This window comes from Vicia villosa, linkage group LG5 (genome assembly GCF_029867415.1).
Source record: "Vicia villosa cultivar HV-30 ecotype Madison, WI linkage group LG5, Vvil1.0, whole genome shotgun sequence".
Taxonomy (NCBI): Eukaryota; Viridiplantae; Streptophyta; class Magnoliopsida; order Fabales; family Fabaceae; genus Vicia; species Vicia villosa.
In genome coordinates, this window is record NC_081184.1 from 145,371,260 (window position 1) to 145,391,593 (window position 20,334).

The 20,334-nt window shown below is 32.6% G+C and overlaps 1 protein-coding gene across 1 annotated transcript; it reads right to left on the reverse strand.

Annotated features, from left to right (window-relative positions):
* Window positions 1-9,498: 9,498 nt before the first annotated feature.
* Window positions 9,499-18,771, reverse strand: LOC131602976 (sodium/hydrogen exchanger 8-like). Its single transcript, XM_058875212.1, has 21 exons — window positions 18,373-18,771; window positions 17,368-17,418; window positions 17,129-17,220; window positions 16,728-16,805; window positions 16,493-16,650; window positions 16,209-16,310; window positions 16,017-16,134; window positions 15,767-15,819; window positions 15,634-15,699; window positions 15,441-15,485; window positions 15,240-15,292; window positions 14,598-14,782; window positions 14,462-14,509; window positions 14,083-14,190; window positions 12,394-12,625; window positions 11,865-12,167; window positions 11,686-11,783; window positions 11,388-11,519; window positions 11,071-11,280; window positions 10,782-10,988; window positions 9,499-10,586 (listed from the first exon to the last, which is right to left on the reverse strand). Exons 1-21 carry the CDS (start codon window positions 18,626-18,628, stop codon window positions 9,717-9,719), a joined length of 3,465 nt encoding a protein of 1,154 aa, XP_058731195.1. The 5' UTR covers window positions 18,629-18,771; the 3' UTR covers window positions 9,499-9,716.
* Between the last annotated feature and the right edge of the window lie 1,563 nt (window positions 18,772-20,334).

A 20,334-nucleotide genomic window follows, 5' to 3' on the forward strand; every position in this document is an offset into this window, starting at 1 on the left:
AAATAGAAGGTTTTGAATGGAGAATAAAATCAAATTTCTTAAGATTGGCAAGATTGGATTCAAAGACTTTTTGGACTATTTTATTGACCTAATTCACTGCCTATAAGTATCTGAAGCTATGCACACGAATAAGGGGTTGCCAATCCTGATCAGAGGCATAGTGCAAGAACTCAAAATTTCATCAAAAACTTGGGATTCGGTTTTAGAGAATCAAGCATTTTCAAGAAGAATTAAGGAGTGCAAAACGTTCCTCAAGTGATTTGGAACGTGTCTGGATACTTACTCTGCACCAACACCCCCAGAACTTCCTCTAATTAGCCAAGGTAAGAGTCTCTAAAAATTGGATCGATTGGCTCGTTTCATGCATCCCCATAGGTTTCTAATGGTATACTATGTTTGTATTTGATGCTGTGAACATTCGTGATGCATTAATTTTGTTTATGGGCGTGTTTTATTTGAATCACCATTGGAGGCCGTCGCGAGTTCTAGGGTTTCAAATTGGGGGTTTTCATTAGAGGTAAAATTAGGTTATAATAAGGACATGAATGAATTCGTGTGGTGAAAACGAGGGGTTTGGGATAGGTGCGAAAGATTCATATTAAAGCATGGTGGATTCGCTATTATCCAGGTGTTCTTGCTACGAACGAATCCCTAGCAGATTCGTAGCTAAATTATGGGGGTTTTTTACAAACCTGGTGGGGAAGATGATGAGCTGGCGTTGTCTGGTTCGCCAGTTTTGAATTTCGCGCGCGTTGGTTTTTTAGTTTTCTTGTTTTTTATATAATCTAATGGATGCGTTTTATTAACGCATAGTGGCAATGGCTGAACTGGCGCGCGTGCTTCTTGATTACCCCAAGGGTCCAGGGTTCGATCCCTGGCCCTTTTATATTTTTTTTTCAGAATTTCCCTCATATGATCCCATGTGCATGCGCTCCAGGACCCCACCATGTACCCCTCAGATCTGGCCATTCAATCACCAGTCCCCTAGATCCAACACACCCAGAATTGATACTCATATCATACACCCTCATAATCACCACACAGGATTATAACCTTAAATAAATTCAAGTAATTTTAATTATTTATTTATTTTGATTGAAATATCTTTCTAATATATTGATTATTAAATAATTATTCTTTTAATAAAATAATTATATAATAGTTATATTAAAGATTTTAATTTGTTGTTCGTGCCGATTAAATCGATTAATCGCTATGGTCAACAATAATTTTAATTAAAATGCTATTTAATTAAAATGCAATTAAATCATATTCGGTTAAATGGTTGCAACTATTTTTATTAGTTGTGATGATTAACTTTTCTTCTTCTAACTTTAATTCGTTATTCTTTTTAATCGAATTAATCGATTACGAGGGGTAACGATACAAACTAATTATTAAAAATTATAAAAAAAATATATCCTAATTCGTTATTAGTAATAATCAGATCAATTGATTAAAATTGGTAACGATACAATTTCAAATTTGTTAACTATGACGATCGAATCTATTGATCGTTGCGGTTAATAGTGCAAAATTAAAATAGGGTTGTACGCCCCAAACCTCATAACACTTTTCAAACCTTTCAAAACCTCAATATCAAACTACGGATTTTCATCCTCGTTCGCAACTACGATAGGCCATTCAAAAAGGCTCCAAACCCATATCAAATCAAACTTCAAACCTTAAGGGCGTACAACCCGTTCCCCGAACTACGTTGACTCTGATTCTCCCTAAGGAGATACGTAGGCACTTGGCAACAAGGCGAGTCCCCTTCCCTCTAAATCTCATTTTTTCCCGTTTCATTTCCCTTAATTATTTAACCCTCGAAAGCATAAACCTTACCTTAATACTCTTAGCCGTAAAACTGTTAACCTTAGATTCAAAGCCATAGGAAAGGGTTGAGGGTGCCTAACACCTTCCCTCGACCTGAATATAGTATCTTACCTGAATCTCTTAACTGCGTAGGGTTTCCTATTCGCCCTTCAGAATAGGTGGCGACTCTAAAATCTTTCATTTTTAGGGCAGGTTGCTACACATGGCCCCATAGACGTCCAATAAACTTTGAGTGAAAACTTTCTAAGTTAACAAAAATCCTAGAGCAAATAATGTGGGATCAAACGCATACACCTTAATCACGTAAAAGAAACATCTCAATGTCAAATTATACACTCACACTTCTCAATGAAATGTGTTACGTTTACACCAAAAAAAGGTGGATAAGGACACAACTAATCTCTTATCGAAACAAATTTTATATCTTTAATTATTTGGTTCGGTCGTACTTGCTCCTTCAAAATATGCAAAAAGGGTAAAAATTATCTACTTGTAGTAAAGCATTCTCAAAAACAGTTGTGAGACCTGTAGTGTACGATTCAACTAGTTTTGGGGCCAAGGAGACATTCTCAAGGTGCGGGCTTTCAAGGTCCTCTTGAACAACAAAGAGATGCCTTCGTAGCAGTTAAAGTGACCTAAGTGAAGGTCAGAGCTTTATCCTTCGTTGCTACTTCCCTCGCCAAGGTTTTACTTGATCAACTAACTAGCCAGAGAGATTGAAGGCATTCATGGCATCACCTATCTCGATAAGAGAAACATATGCCTTTTGTACTTCTTAGAGGTACGTATCTCGCTGAAGTGGCAGGTTACAAACACTCTCTTTAAGTAGTTGTCTCTATTTATGATGTTGGTTGAATAAAAGTTCATCCCAACAATCGGCCCCACCAATGGCCAAGGCGCTAGAAGCTCGGCGAGTGTAATATGCTAGATTCGACAACTCCACTTCGAGAGCCTTGTCGCTCAGGTTGGAAAGGTAATATTAGTGCTCTTTTAGAGTGTGGGGTCCTGATCTAGAAAAAAAGACACGCGTTGGAGGACTTGGCATACACAACGCCCTTTAGAAAGTGTAAAAAATGCCAAAATCTCTAGCAGGCCCCGAGGCGACCCCCTTGCGAATTTGGCCGGAAGGGCCATAGAATAAGTGTGAAGTGTTTGAAGGACCACCTATAGTTAGGGCAGCTCGAATTCCCCTTTTTATTTAGCAAATTATTTCCTCGTTCTTCATCGAATCATCACATGACAACTATTAAAGTTAAGGGTATTGTAGATAACAAAAATTGAAGTTGAAACGTAAAAACACTTAGAGCTCAACAAAAATGACATTCCTATCTTCCTTGGTAATGATGTCCATTAGCATGTGGGTTTCAACAAGTCGTTTCAAGTGTTTCTTTGAGGTTTTATCCCGTAGAATGACACTCTGGTGTAACTAACTCTTTGACGAAGGTGGTCATATGTTTCTTCAAATAAAGTTCCTCTTGGAACACATCACTTTCTTTGTAGACAAATGATCCATTCCCCGTTAGAAAGTGACTTTGGTTCCAATATTTATGTAATAAATTGATGCACCTATTCTTCGTCCCGATTTCTATGGAGAATTTAATATGTCACCCATCGTGTTATACTGGAACCCCCACAATATGTGTGCTTTTACCATTATGCTTTTGCATAAGGTTACCGATTTTCCATAAAGTATGAGTAAATACCGTAAATTTCAAAATTACACCAATTATGAAAAAATATGCAAAAATACCAAAAAATTTGAAATTTCCGTTAAAAATCATAAATTTCATGAGTTTTTAACCGAAATTTCCGGTAAAAACTCTTGTATGTTTACCGAAATTTTCAAAATTTTCAGTATAAATGTATTACTTTTTACCGACAATTTTAAAATGAACTACAAAAAATTTGGTCTATTACCAGAAATTTATAATAAATTATCAAAAATTTTGTTTGTTCTTTTTTACCCAACTTTGTCCATAGGCAGTTTTGAAATTAATAAAATATATATGGGATGTCAGGTTAAATTCTTGTTCCTATGGCAGATTAAATATGCACGGGACTCTTTATGGAGGACAACTATTTTGGGCCGGTCAAAAGATCTAACAGCCACAACCCAGAGAATGCAACATTTCACCTAGTCACTCACGATGTTGAAGTAGTATCCTGGGTCAGAGCACAAGGAATTCAGATCCAGGATCCATCCTGAGGTTCCCTGCATCCTAAGGCTGAAGTTTAGGGGGTGTATAACCACTCGACTATATAAAGTGGAAGTGTGTCACTTTCCAAGTATAATTCAAATTCAAACTTCATTCACTCATCTTACTCACATATTAATTTGAGCGTTTGAGTACTAACCTTGTAGGTCAGTCCCTCTTTCACTGCATATAAAACTCAAGTCCACCGTTGTATTTTGCAATCTCCAATCTTCGATCAATTATGATTTCCTAACGAAACAAATTTTATTATGTTTTAGCTGAATTAAAATCCTTAAATATGAACATACTGAAGATAGTTTCATTGATTTTGATGACTTTTAAATTTGAAATTTCTAAATTTTTAGATGAAAATATATAAAGATGATGGATATGAAGAAGGGAATGGGAAAAGAAGATGAAAAGTCTATTAAAATTTAATTTGATAATTCACCATAAGATTTAATAGATCTCCAAGATATAACGATTTAGTATTCGACAAAAAACAAATAAATAAAATCTACAATATAAGAAAATGAATTGGTCTGGAAAAGACCAATTTGCCCTGCTGATTTCACAAGCTTCCACATGGCGTTTTTTTTTTCCAACACATCCTTCCATTGCTTTTTGGTACTCAACTTAACAATCTAATATTCATTGCTTTTGCTTTTTCCAAACTTTTACTTTTCTTTCTCTCTTTCTTTCTCACTCACTCACTGCTTCCTTCTTCCTCCTTCCACTTCTTCCTCCTTCTTCCCCTTTCTTCCTGTTTCCTTTTTTTAAAATCAAATAGAAACAAGCGATAATCTCTGACATCGGATCTGATTTTTTTGTATTCTTTTATGCCGCAACAACATTTATAAATGACTCTAGATTCCGGTTCTTTACACCAAAGCGGTTGTTGTTGAAGGCCCCCAGCCTCAGGAAGGTATTTTACTTCTTTCAATTTTAAAATTTTGCATTTTCAATATTTCCTTTTTATGTTTAGGGTTGAGTTAATACTTTTTGATTTTCAGTATTTAGATGAATAGTCATTTTAAAACTAATTTTTAAACATATATTTTCTTTGTGGTATGATAAATAGTGTTTGGCTTAATGTTTTTTCTTTGGTTAACAATATTGTTTACATGTTTTTCCATAATTTTAGACATGTTTTTGTTAACTAACACTCTTGATTTGCCTTTTCCTTTCTAGATCCATAATAATAATGGAAATCAGAATTATTTTCAACCAGCATAATGTTAGTATGCTTTTCTTCAATAAAAAGGATTTTGGTTTGAATTATTTTTTTGGTTTTCGTTGTATGTTTTAATGTTAATTCTATGACAAATATGTGATTTTTACTGATTGTTGCAGTTATGGTGTTTACTAATTTGTGAATATTTCATTCTCTATGTGAAAAATATCAATGATGTTTTCATATATGTGATACCAAAGAAGATTCATTTGGTTTTTAACTTTACTCTTTTTTTCCAGGTTCTTTAGGTTTGATCTATCGGTTTCTAACTTCTTAAGGTAATTTACATTACTTTCAGTTTTTGTATTACAATTATAACTAAGGTGTTGTTTCATGTACAAACATACAGTAAGTAAAACTCACAATTTTTGAATAATTTTTTAAGGTTTTTATTATTGAGTTATGTGAAAATATAGGCTTGGGAAGGACAAATTTATGCCTTCTGAATGGGAAGGACGGAAGGACAGGCTCATTGATCAGTCACATTGTTGATATTTTGAGAGGTTTTTCAATGTCTACTACAGGAAGTTATGGGTTATTTTTGACATCTGGAACAAATTTTTACCAACTTTTGAACACAGCTGTAATAGGTACTACAAGTAGTCAAAATGAAGAAGATAAAGTTAACTATCTTAGGGAGGGATGACTTTTGGTTAGTTTCAATGAATTGAGTTGTTTTCTGTGATATTCTATTTCGAAAATAAAGCGAAATATATAAATTCATTTATTTGATCATTTCTAAAGTTATTTCTTTCTATATATATTGGATTGAATGTATTAATTTTTCTTTGATTTCACTTTATTTTTTTATTTCTTTAATAAATAAGAAATATAATAAAATATAATTTATTATTATTAAAAGTGAAAAATATAAAAGTTAAAATAGACAAGTTGTAGTGCAAAGACGTGTCCCAGTATATTGCAGCTCACACTAGCAAGGTATTGTCACATATGGACTATTTTCTAAACCATGACTATTCATATAGACTCATCTAACTAATCTTTTTGAAAGACATTATCAGGGTTCATTTGAACCATTGAAACACTTACTACATTATAACAGATCTAAAAATGATTTAACTTAGTTAGAAGTATAATGTTTGAATTTTTAAAGTAAAAGTTATTTAAATATTATATTTAATTATTAATAATTTAATAAATTTATTTGATGTTTTATGAAAATATACATTAATATCTAATTTGATAATTATAGATTCAAAATCAATTTAATCTATCATATAAACAAATAGAATATCTGAAAAGTTATGTATTTGATTTTTAATTTAAATGAATACAAATTTTTTAATTTTTATTTTTATTTATATTTTTTTAATGAACATTAGTTAATTACTCACTTTATAATATCATGTTTTTAATATATTTAATTTAATGTATTGAAAGTTGTATTTAAAATCAGCCTTTTATACAACACCAACCTTTGTATTTTTTACCCTAACTAAAATTCTTTATGTTGCTTTTAGTATAAAGACTATGACTGATTTCACAATTATGTCACATCTAATTATATTAGGTGATATTATGACCACTGACATATCTTTAGCCATACACTTCCCAATATTTGAAAGACATAGAAAGTTGGTCCAACCCTTCCAACTTGCATCAAAATATTATTATAAGGATTAAAAATATTTTACACGAACCAATTAATATCTATTCTTCAACTTTACATATTAATTATTTTGTTTGAAAACACATATCACCTTACATCCTAAATACAATACATATATTACATATACAATTTATATTAGGTCATGAAAAATTAATTTAAAAAAAAACTGAATAATAAATGAAAATATAAATTAAAAATAAATTAAAGATAAACAAAATTATAATCAATAGTATTAACATTTAAATTTACGTTACTATTATTTTCTTCCATTTATACCATAAAATAAAATTGTTGTTACAATATTAATAACTTTTATTATTCTTTATGATATTAATTATCTTTTTTAATAAAATTCACTATTTATAATTTAATTACATTAATTTCTTTCTTTCCAACAAAAAATTAAAGTGATATTTATAAAATAATAATATTCTTACGCTAAACTCTAAAATTGATACTTATTTAAATATTTTATTTATAAAAAAAAATTAGAAAGAAATAGAGAAAATATATATTTCAATAACAAAAATTTATATAAAATAACATATTTTTTCAATATTTCAATATTTATTATATAATATATTGACTTTTGTTAAATAAAATTAGTTCGCTTGATGTTTCAATTTTTTAATTATTATAATTACTTAAACCATGTTTAATTTCAATGTATATCATATTTTGTAGAATAAATTTAAAATTTTAATTAAACTAATAGCCGTACCAAAAATATATTTCATCTTAATATTTATCTTAATTTTTGTCAAACGGGTCTAATAAAAATAAATACACTAATTATATAATAGGAAGTAATGAATATTATACACCAATTAAAGATAAACATCAAACACAATTACTTATAATAAGTTAATACTTAATTTTACATAATACATGATTTTACATCTTCAACAAAATTATTATTTTTTTAAATTATGACAATTTAATACATAAAGAATAAGTGCATGTTTGGATTGGCTTCTACAAGCCCCAAAAGCACTTTTAGTCCACTTCAACTTGATAATTGGTTTTATTTTCTTGTTTGGATACTTTTTCAAAATCAATTCTCATACTCCAAAAGCAATTCTAGTAGAAGCTACAATTCCTAGCTTTTGAGTTTAGTAGAATCAATTCTACATTTATTATATATTATTTATTACAGCTCTTTTAAATTTTCCTACTTTACCCTCTTTAATTTTCATCAATTACTTCTTTTCTTTTTGATTTGTACTAGAATTTATTACCATTTTGGTAATTATACAATTCAAAATCAATTTTGTTAAAACTATCCAAACAACATTAATTGATAACAATCACTTCTATATCATTGTATCCAAACATAAATCAATTATTGTAAACTCAATTCTATTAAAATCAATTCTACCAAACTCAATTCTCTCAGAATCAATTCTATCCACCGCCAATCCAAACACACCCTAAATAATAGTGGACCCATAGTTGTAGCATGTGGACCCATAGCTGTCATAACAATATCAATTGCATAAGTCTTGAGCTCTGAACCAATATGTGCTAACCAGTCTTATCCTTTTTTTTTCTTGTGTCAGTTCAATCTGTGCTAACCAATCTGCATTAGGATAGCCATTAGTCTTAATAATGCTCCAGAAATAGGATAATAGTTTATGTCTTTATAAATCTATAAATTTTTTTTTACGATATTACGGAGAAAAATATTTTAAGTATCTCTACTCCTAATGAATTAATATATCTTCCTATCTTTTATTCTTATTTTTAAATATTATTTTCTTTTTTATATTCATAAGATTTCTCTTTAATTTTTCTTATACTCTTTTCATTCATAATTTTTTTAGCTTCTATTTTTTTATCATATTTTTTTAGCTTCTATTATTCACATATTTTATAATAAAATTGTATTTTGTATTAAAAAATCTTATTGATCCAAATGTTTTTACGGGTACCACACATTTTTCTATACATTCAATTATTATTTTTTCACGGGTACCGGACATTTTTCTATACATTCAATTTTTTTTTAACTGGTACCAGACATTTTTCTATACATTCAATTATTATTTTTTGACGGGTACCGGACATTTTTCTATACATTTATTATTATTTTTTCACGGATACCAGATATTTTTCTATACATTTAATTATTATTTTTCACGGGTACCACACATTTTTCTATTAAAAAATATACACCTGAAACAAATGCGCGTCACGTACCAGAACCCGTGCGAACGCACGGGTTTGTTACTAGTTTTAAAAAAAAAGTTAATAAAGCCTATTGTTGACAACCAATACTATTGTTTCACGTTAAACATTTAGAATTAAAAATTAACGGGTTAAACATTAAGAATTAAAAGTTAACGGAAAAGACCAAGGTGACTATAAATATATATATATATATATATATATATATATATATATATATATATATATATATATATATATATATATATATATATATATATATATATATATATATATATATATATATATATATATATGTACAAATTTAAAGATCCCTTTATTTTATTTACAAAGTTGGTGTTAAAGAAGTTATACAAACAATGAGAATAAGTTGAAGATGTTCTTTAGTTTCTAATTTTAAAATAAATTTTCAGAAAAAAATTTAAAAAACTTAGGACAAACCATTTCCAAATATATTTATTGCTTAATTTTTATTCTAAAATACAACAAAGTTTGAGAGCTTTCATGACTAACAGTAAAGTTTTCATGGAATTATCTAATGGCCTGTTTCCTATGTATCATGTTCTTGACACAAAAGCAACATTCATTCATTACACAAACAGATAATCACAACAGATTTTTCACCTCTTCCCCCTTAAGACTGGCGAAAAGATAGCGTGCTTGGTGAATCAATCCGCACAATAATATCTTCTTCAACAGCAGAATCATCACTTGAATCATCTTCATGATGTACTCTCCGATCCGTGCTTTGCGAAGGGAGGTTTGTAACATCTTGCGTGATCCACTTCACTCCAATGTTCTTTTTGTCAGTTGCTGCTCCTTCTGATTTGGCTGAAACAAGTGGACGACGACCTTGATGTGGCACAATGGTTGGATACGACAAACTTTGAAGTGATGGTCTAGTGCGATTGGTTGACAAACTTCTACCCGGACGAGGGATGTCCACCATGCTCCCATATATGCTCAGCTGCATAGCCCTTGCAGACAAACTATTGGTTTGTTGTTCAGAGCTCAGTTTATGCTGATTCTGACTGTAGAAATGTTCAGGCCAACTCATAAGACCACTATGTTCTATACGGAAAGATCTATGAGGATGATCCGCGACATGTGATAACCGTGAACTTGACTTTTTAGCAAGGGCAGCATCAGTCTCAAACGCAGCAATGTCAAACACAATTACCCTTGCTCTAGTTTCAACCAGATAACAAGATCCTTGATGAATAAAACTAGCTTCCTTAGTACCTGACACTGACAAATTTTGGAAGCTTCGATTCCCAGGCGAAGGAACCAGAGCCGCTGGTGCGTTTACCAGTTCTTGACAACCTTGCGTTTTGACATATCCTTCTAGTAAGAATGCAACTGAATGATAAGGGATTTCAATTGTTTCCCCTCTTATATACATCTTCATTTCAGATCTTTCAGCAATGAGAGTTCTTAAATCTTTCACAGTTAGTTTCTCAAATATCTGGGGAAGCAATAGTTTTGAAAGGAAAATAACACTTTCCTGCAAATGATAAACTTTTTGTATTGTATGACTATCACCAAAATGTATTAGATTAAAATTAAAAAAACATAATCCCCATTGAGCTGAAGAGTTATCAACTTCATAGACAATGCATTTTGGAATTTCAATACGCAGTGACAAGATCCATCAAAAGCCATTAATGTCAAACTAGTAGAAGTAATAATGAAACCATACCTGCCACAGGAAGTCTTCCATTGAAGGGTCGGATTCGAGACATGAAATTATCTTACTTGCTTCAACAAAAAGGCAGAATACGACCGAGTCTGTGACAACATTACAAATATACGCTCTTCGACTCAGCACTTCATAAAGACCCAATGTGCTCCCATGAGTAAAAGTTGGATAAAATGGGTGCTTGCTTTGAATCATCTTGCTTTCCAACTGGAAAAACAGCAACTTTCAAATTCTATGTACACACAATCAGAAAGTATAAGATAAGCTTCCTACCGAGAGAACTTAATACCTTCACCACTCCATTAGAAATTAACCAAATACCATTCGATTTGACACCTTCCTTATAAAGGGTCAAGCCACGCAATTTCATCGTTTCCTTTGTACCGCTTACAAGCGGTCCCCGGACTGAAGGTGGCAGAGCATCCAACATAGGATGTATATTACTTATTTTAGGCAGCTTAACCAAAGGAGGGTTTCTGAGCAATTTCTTCAAATCAGTCTGAAAATAAATGTATTAATTAATAGACGAAGAATCCAACTATAAATTTCAGAAGAGTGAACCATCAAATAAAAGATTAACCAAAAATAAATAACACCACTAGATACCTGGACAGCATCATGAAGGTGTAGCATCTCTTTCTCTTCCAATATCCCAGCCTTCTCAAGGTTTTGAACATATTCAAGTAAATGATTTAGTACTATATATGTTGCTTGCCTTGTCTTTACAACACGTAAAACCTAAGAAAAAAATACTGGTTAATACTCCTTCATAACCGAATAATGAGGCACTGCGAACTTTAAACTGCTATACAGAGAAAAGACTAACCAACTTGAAATTGTTAGGATTAATCGAAATAGAGTACGGTACAACTAAAACATTGAAAGGTATGTTTAACAAGAAAACCTGTGGGTATGTTAAATTAACATGTTCTAGGATCTTTCGTGCTTCTTCTCCCTCCACAACACTTTCATTGATGACAGCAGAAGCAACGCCACTGTCACCTACAGAAGTATATGTCGAGTAAATAAATAGAAAACTGGAAATAGTATTGTCAAGATAAATATACAAAGGAAGACTATTACCTATGAAGTCGTGTAATTGTTGTCGAGCAATTCTGTGGGCACGAAGAAATGCAGCACAGATATAACATGCTGACTCCAACCTTTCCACAGTGAAGTATGTAACTAATTTAGGTGGGAACATACTTGACTGGAGGAACTTGTAGTAATTTGGGATGCTAACATTAGCTTTTAAACCTTTCCAGTCACATAGGGGCTCAGATGAAGCCAAATCTATTGATTCCTCCACTGATAGCATTAGGATATTAGCTGTTGTTTGGGTGATTCTCCCTTCATCAAGCATTTCCCAGTAAGCAGCTTGGACACCTAATATGAGCAATGGTTTCTTAAATTCATAGTTTATCAGCAAATAAGAGCTTTTTCAAAGGACTAAGGCATCAAAAGACTATCATCATATGTGAAATTGTCCATGTGTGTGCATGCCTGTTAAAAAACTAACATGAGATAACAGAAGCAACTTTGTAAAGCACTTGCAGATTTTTTATAAATGTAAAAACTCTTAGAATCGAAACAAATGTAAATGCTCACATACCATTCAGAAGGCGTATTCGTATGTCTTTCAAATTCATAGGATCTAAGTTACTATTACTTTCAGATGGACCATGCGGATGAACACGTTCACCTTCAATGTCATTTAAGCATGAAATATATCTCTTCACTGTGGGCCAGTCAGCGGGCCCGAGTTCCTCATCATCTCCAAGTTCACCAAAAGCCTCTAATGCTTTGTTAACCATTTCATACTTTGTAAATTCAAGGATACGTCTCTGTTATTACATAAGGAAAACATGAGGACCAATAGCAACTATAACTTGATAACAAGGTAATATGTATATATTTTTGCTTCGATGTAATTTACAAGCATTTAATAGTTATATAGCTATATTATAAAGTGGTATCAATAATACATGTCATAAAAACCAATTGCTAATACCATTTCAGAAAGAAGAAAAAAAAACATATTTTCCTGATGCATACATGGATATGACTTTCAGCATTGTCAGGATTGCGTCATTGAAGATAGGAAGAAAAGGTATTCACTCCGTTCTACCAACCATTAACAATAATACCAAATAAAAAGCGAGTAATTATTGAGTGTAGACTGATAGGTATCTGTCAAATTTTTTTGTTTATTGCTCATGATGAAGTTATACTAATACCATCTGATTATATAGTCCATCAATTTTTCTCACTTGTTGTACATTTCTTCTCCACTACTCACTGTTGCCGAGACTCTGGTGTTAAATCTTTTACTTTGGCTTTCTAGACTAATGGCCAAGAAAAGGCAAAATGAAGGAACATGACGGTAGTTGCAACTCTTAAAATTTAGGTTGGGTCTAACTAATCTCTAAAAAACCAGTTTGTAAGGTAAGGGATGCCTCTCACTTATAAACTCATTTTTAATATGGGACTCTTAACAGAAACCATGAGCATTCTCATTCCTCTGAGCATTTATTACACCAAGAACTGGTGGTGTCTCCATCAAGTGATTCTCTCCTTCATATTGGATTCGCATCAACTCGCACACTAGAATCTTAGTTTTTCCTGTTAGCAGTGGCTACCATCTACCATGCCCCTCTCCAGCCAAGTTAGTGACCGCGTCTACCTTTTTCTGTCAGTCCAAGATCAAATCTCATCACTTTTGTATCATCTATGGATCACCACTCGTCATCAATTTTCCGTCTATCATTTGAAGTATTCTGTATTCTCATTCAACTTTTAGGACTGAGCTATGATACCAAGAATGTTAAGTGAGAAAAAGAAAACACACATGGACCATAGAAACAATCATCTATGCACCAGCATGTGCCATCAATATGCAGACAACCATTGAAGTATTTTGAATCCTACTAATAATATTTAGAATGGAGACTCTAGTACCATGATAAGCGAGAAAGAAAGCACAGGTGGATTCATAGGCCATTGTAACATTGGCATTACACACTATGTTATAGAACATGTACTAGAATTTCCTTTTAGAGCTCTTTTCTGTCTATTTTCTACTTTATCAAAACACAGTTGCAAATAGAAAATCACTACAGTATACAGAAGTAAATTATATGGATATATGAAAATTTTCAAGGTATTTTCATGGATCAGAGAGAGAGAGAATTCAGATAAAAACTTATGCATTAGGACAACACTAAAAATATGAGATATCAAACAGATTCATCTCTCATAACAAGAATACATTCTAAAAATAGAAGATTCAGAGAACTCTGACCTTAGCTGATGATAACTTATTCATGCCAAGGAAGTGTAATATGAACTGTGTGGTTGAACCATTTATTATAAGTGTTAAAAACACAATTCCACCGGTGAAGAAAACAAACTGCACGATAAAAAACATTTCAATCAGTTACAGACAACGTCAGTATCGAGAAATTCATAGTTGTAGTGACCTTACAAAATCATAGAACAGAGCCATGAATATCGAGAAGTACCAGTAACATACTCTCACTAAATCATGTGGGCTACATTTCCTATTTAGTGGGACCAGTTCAACAATCATGAAGAAAGTGTTGGAAGGAGTACATTACTGCTAGAGAATCAGTTGCTAGTACTGCTACAAGGGTTTTACTAATATAAATTGCAAAACATACCATTGTTCCCGTTTCTGGAGTCAATTCAATTGATCTTCCACTTGAACGCTAAACCAACCAAAAACAATAAGAATTAAAGATTATACTACAAAAATATGAACACGAATATCAATGATGACTTCATGCAAACACTTGCCTTAACCGATAGAGAAAGTGACAGCGCAACTGCTCCTCGTAACCCTGACCAGACAAGAATACTAGCTTCTTTCCAATCCAAACCATATCCAAAGTATCTTAGAAAGGGAAATAATGCTCCAACTACAATGCATCGAGACACTTGAACATATGCATAGAGAAGTACGAGGTAGACCCATGATTTTCCTACAACAGAACCAATAGTTTGTAGTTACTTCTTTCGACATAGTAAACATGAGTATTATAACAAGAAGGCAAGCAACATTGGCAAGTGCTTCTAGAAAACATAAGATTATCTAAGTATCTAAATTAAGTTGTCTCGTTGAAAAGAATATGATCAATATTGTAATTTTTTTGACTTTCCTTGGCCCTATCATTGTATAAGGTGCCTTGTATCAAAGGAAACCACAAACTGAAAATACAATTTACCATCAATCAACTTCAAAGTGAAATTAAAATCCGTAAAATAAGGTAAGATTTCTGTAAGAGCTCCTCTCATGCAAAGTAACATGAGGATGCTAGCAAGAGCAACAAATTGTATTTCATGGTATGGTTTAATCCAAATGAATGAAATCTAAGAATATAACCCAAGGGCATCTTTAACCAACAAGAGAATTTAAGAAGTGATTCAACAGAATACTACCATGATGGAAAACTGCGTCATCACTAAGTACTCCTTCAGCTATAACAACTCCACTACAAAACAAAGATAAGAGTATATCAACGAGAGTAATATACTAGTAACAATGCATTACACCAGCTCAAAACTGCGTTCAACCAGAAAATTAACAGCTTGTTTCACAAGTCGAGTCATTATGATTTGAGATTCCAACTAAGCTCTTACCTTAAAATGAAAATTAATGTATTAGCGATATAAGCAATCATTTCCCTGGAAAATAAATAAATAAATAAAAAAAGGATTAAAATGCTTCATATTTCAAAACAAAATAATGGAAAATGAGTGACACAAAATAATACTGCCTCTTGTCCAACTCTAGATACCGATGTCTAAGCATAAGGACAAGTAAGAGGCATACCAAAAGTGATGTAAGCTTTGTTGACTTTCACCCTTAAAAGCTGTCCTTGCAAATGCAGAATAGAACCTGTAGACAGATTTTAATACCAAATTTTCGAAGGGGTATAGATATTTTGTGCTAGAGGTTAACTTACATTCCCAATGACATCACTGTCAAAACACCAGAAACATCCGCGCTCTCTTGAGCCTATAAAAGATTTTGGGCCATCAATTTCTCCATGCTTAAAGTACGAAAGTGATTCCAAATAATACCACACAGAAAAAAACACATTACAACGATGTGATTTTAACAGATATAACCTCTCATCTTGACAAAAGATGCATTCATAATAGAAATAAATCTCTCAATACTAAAAGATGAACTGAAGTTTGAAAGCAACTTACAGTGTAGTAAGCAATGTAGCTAACAGCAAGTGTTAGAGAAATCTCTATCACTGTATCATTAAAAATAAACCCAAGCCATAAAACAGACACAATCCCAAAAGCAAGGCCAATTCCTACACTGAACCGATCAAAGTATCACATAAGTAAACATAACTTTTGCCATTATGCAATAGAGAAGTAGATGATACTCACGCTCCAAGTGAAACTTTTGCGAGAAATTTGATTATGGCAACCGAGTTGAAGGTCTCTCCAAGAACCATCCGATAGAAAAGGGTATAAACCACAATAGCCGTCCTGGACAAGAATAAAGATTAAGCTTTCTAGAAGGCAAAATACAAGACACCTAAAAGAACCATCACGTGCAGAAATAGTCACTTGTTATAATGTGCAACTTCAAGGTATTAAGCAAATTCGGTAAATCATCTGAATGGTAGACGTTAGTGAAAATAAGCGCCAATGAATTTAAAACAAAATACCCATCATTCATCAAGGATTCCCCTTCAATTATTGTACTTAATTTTTTGCTGGCACCAAGGTCTTTCAACAAGGCCACAACAGCAACCGGATCAGTTGCACTCAGAAGTCCCCCAAGCAACAGCGATGTTTTCCAACTCCAGTCATATGGAAAAGTAAGCTGTATTATGACAAATGAGTTATGACTTGTAATCGGATGACACAAATGATGAACGCTAAACACGTCGCTTCTCATACCTTCAAAACAGTTCCAAGAAAAACGGTCGAAATCACAACACCTGGACCAGCTAGTAAGATCATTTGTGCAATACACCTCTGTGCTTGGTCAAAAACAAATTGAGAATAAGGAAATCTTGTGATGCAATATCAGTCAATAAGTCAACATGTCATGACTTACATTATAATAGATAGCACGGTTTTCAAGTAACAGCAGAAAATGCACCATTACAAAAATTCCTTATAAGTATGCAAGAGTTCGTATAATACCAAATTGAATGAGTCCATACACAGACATGTAAGAGTGTGCCAATGCATGGAAACATATGTGAGACAAGAACTGCCATAACAGTACGGCAACATCACTTTATAACGCAACTATAAATGAGTTAGTTTTCATGGAAAAATTAAGGAAAAGAAACCTTAATTTGGTGAACTTCCATTGAGAATGAGCTCTCGAAAAGGAGAGCAGGAAGAAAAACAGCCAACAGAAGCTCTGGATCAATCTCTGACCCTGCATATTAAAAATAATGATTACTTCAATCATTTTAAAAAAAGAATAAGTGAAGATGAAAGTTCCTTAGGTTAAAAAAGAAGCCTTGTTTTCTTTTACTGGAAAGTACAAAAAGTTCAAAATAACTAGAATGAAATTGAAACTTACAAAGCCGAATTCCATCCCCGATCTTTCCCAGCTGATGATGAGTACCATATTCTATTTAAAAATCAACCATTAATCAATCAAGTTATTCGATAAAAATGAAAAAGTAAATAGATGGAACTACTTAACAATCTTCATGTTTTCCTACTAAACATATTAATTACTAACAATAGAATTACTTTTCATTTTTCCAATTTTTGTCCTTTTTACCAATAGAAAAGTTGATCCAATTTTCTCATTTGTACAAAGTAAAATGACAGTTGAAATACTTTACTTAGACTTATCTTATGACATAAGTGCAAGGTTTTAAAAAACAGTCCCTGCTACCGCCAAAACGGCCGCAACAAAACGGTGTCATAAGGTCCCGATACCGATACCATCTTTTTTATGATAAAGAACAAATTATAGTTAATTCACACCGTGATGACCGCAATCAGTATCGCAGCACCTATACCAACTGAAACCGCGTACCGCAACGCGTTCGTGACCGCATAAGAGTTTAGAAGAATTTACAAAAAATATCTTTCTCGGTTGACTTTATATCACACACACATATATATAGAAAGTTTTCCTTGGATCTCCTCAATTACAGAAAAAAGCATTCATCATAAATTCTGATTAAGTTGTTTATCCAAACTTCACACAAGTCAACTTTTCTAATCACAAGCCTCCTAAAAATCCAAAAATTTCGTGATCACAATAAATGTACAATATATCCTGGTTGTGGTTCTCTCCTCAATCATTACCAACCACCCCAGCCACACAAATCAAAGGTTAAATCATTCATATCCACAAGTTGTTTTAAAAAGTCAACAACAATAATAATACTACTAACTTTGTCCTCAAATATTTGACTCTGTTGAATTTCTTAAATCTAATACAAGAAGTAACTTTCATAAATCTCAATAGTTTAATCAGATTATACGCTAAAGGATGTAATAATAATAATAACAGTAGTAGTAGTAGTAGAGGATGATGATGATGATGAAAAAGGGGAAAAGTGAGAACCTAATGATCCAAGAGCAATGCCAAGGATGAGCAAAGCAACAGTATAAGGAACTCTGGTCCCACGCAAAAGGTGTCTGCAAGCGATTCCAAGAGCAAGACTGAGACCGAAGAAAATAACTGCATCGGATGGATTGGAATGGTTGTTCTCTGAAAGTGAAGAAGGAGCAGAAGCAGAAAGGGAAGAGGAAAGTGATAGTTTGTCCTCCATGATTCTGTAAGCAACCAGTGATTCTTCCGTCAACAGGAGCTCATCCATTTAAAAGAAATGAAAGCGAGATTCAATGAGTTGCGTAACACTGATTTGATATTTTTGTCTTGTCTTGATTCAGTCATAATCAAAATGCTACAAGACAAAGATGAAGTGTTTGTTGACTAAACTATTTGTATAAACTAGTTACCTAGGATTCTCATAACATACCTGACTTACATACGCATGTTACATATACTGTTATATTTTATTAAATAACGTTATCTAATAAAATATAAAAATGTGTCATTAACTAATTTCACAACTATATTATTAACGATAAAATTGTACATCATTAACCATTTATTTTACTTATAATGTATTAACCAACTTTTATATGTCATTAACCAACTTTATTTTACCATTTAATATTTTTATATTTTTGAGAACTCAATAACCAAGTTATGAATTGGATTAACCAACTTTATACATAATATTAACCAAAATTGATTTACTATGTAAGATTTAATATTTGATGTCAGAATACTCGATAACCAAACTCTGAACTATATTAACCAAATTTTTATATACTATTAACCAAACTTACTTTAGTGTAAAAATTATAAAAAAAAGTCAAAATAAAAAAGTTATTGTTCACTATATTTGTGAACAGTAACTACGGTGTATAGTTTTATGTTGTCCAATTTTGATTTCTCTATTTTTTTTCTTTTACGGTTCTCTGTATTTTAATTCTCCTTCAAATGTAAATAACATTACTGGACTCAAGTTCGAATTATGCGGGGTGTAAATAATTTATGTGGGGTTAGTCCATACATAGTTTTATTCTGACTTTAAACGGGGTTCCTGCAAATGGACAGTGAGATTGGTCCCCTTGGATTAGTCGGTCGCAAGGCCGAATACCAAGATTTAAAAAAAAACATTAGTGGCGATGATGTGTTATTGCCAAATATACATAATTTTAGAGAATCTCTTATTACAACCCTTTGGATTTTTAGGCACCATGTGTGCTTCTAAAATTGTCCCTCTGTTTTTCGGAGGTGTATCCTTAGAAGCACATTTTTTTATTTAGTGTGAAAACGTTCCGTAGGTGCATATACGGAGTTTGCATGTATATCTACGAAATATGTTCGTATGTATATCTACGGAATAAATCAGATGCAAAAACCAGAAAAAAAACATTTGCAACGATAAAAACAACATTTATAGAATAAAATCGACATTACCTTGCTGATTTCAACTACAAATTAAATTTACATTTCAATGGCCCGGTGGACGCTTGCACATCTCTAAGATTTGCTTGACCGTTCTTTACATCGTTGCTACAAACTCGAGCAGGATTTTCGTTTTGAAGTCGTAAAATGTTCGCCACATCGCCAAAACATCCTCTCAGTTCTTGAGCTCAAAGTTGTTGTAAACGACGTTCCCTCCGTTGTCAACTGAAGGCGAATGATACTCGAGCCTCACAACATTTCGTTCGTCTCAGTAAGGTAGGTGATCGCGGATTTCGTCAATGATATCATCGAGCGAGGTGTAATCGTTGAGTTTGAACTTCCGACCGGGTGTTTTGCCGTCGGAGTAGGAGACACTTGTGACATACCAACGGATGTTGACATCATATTGAGGCATTTTTGTGTTTGTGTGAAAGACAACACAAGAAACCCCAAATTTATAGAAAACCTAGGTGAACATGGACCACCCATTTTCTATCACGGAACTTTCCATAGGTATGTGCCCGAAAAGAACTAAAATATTTT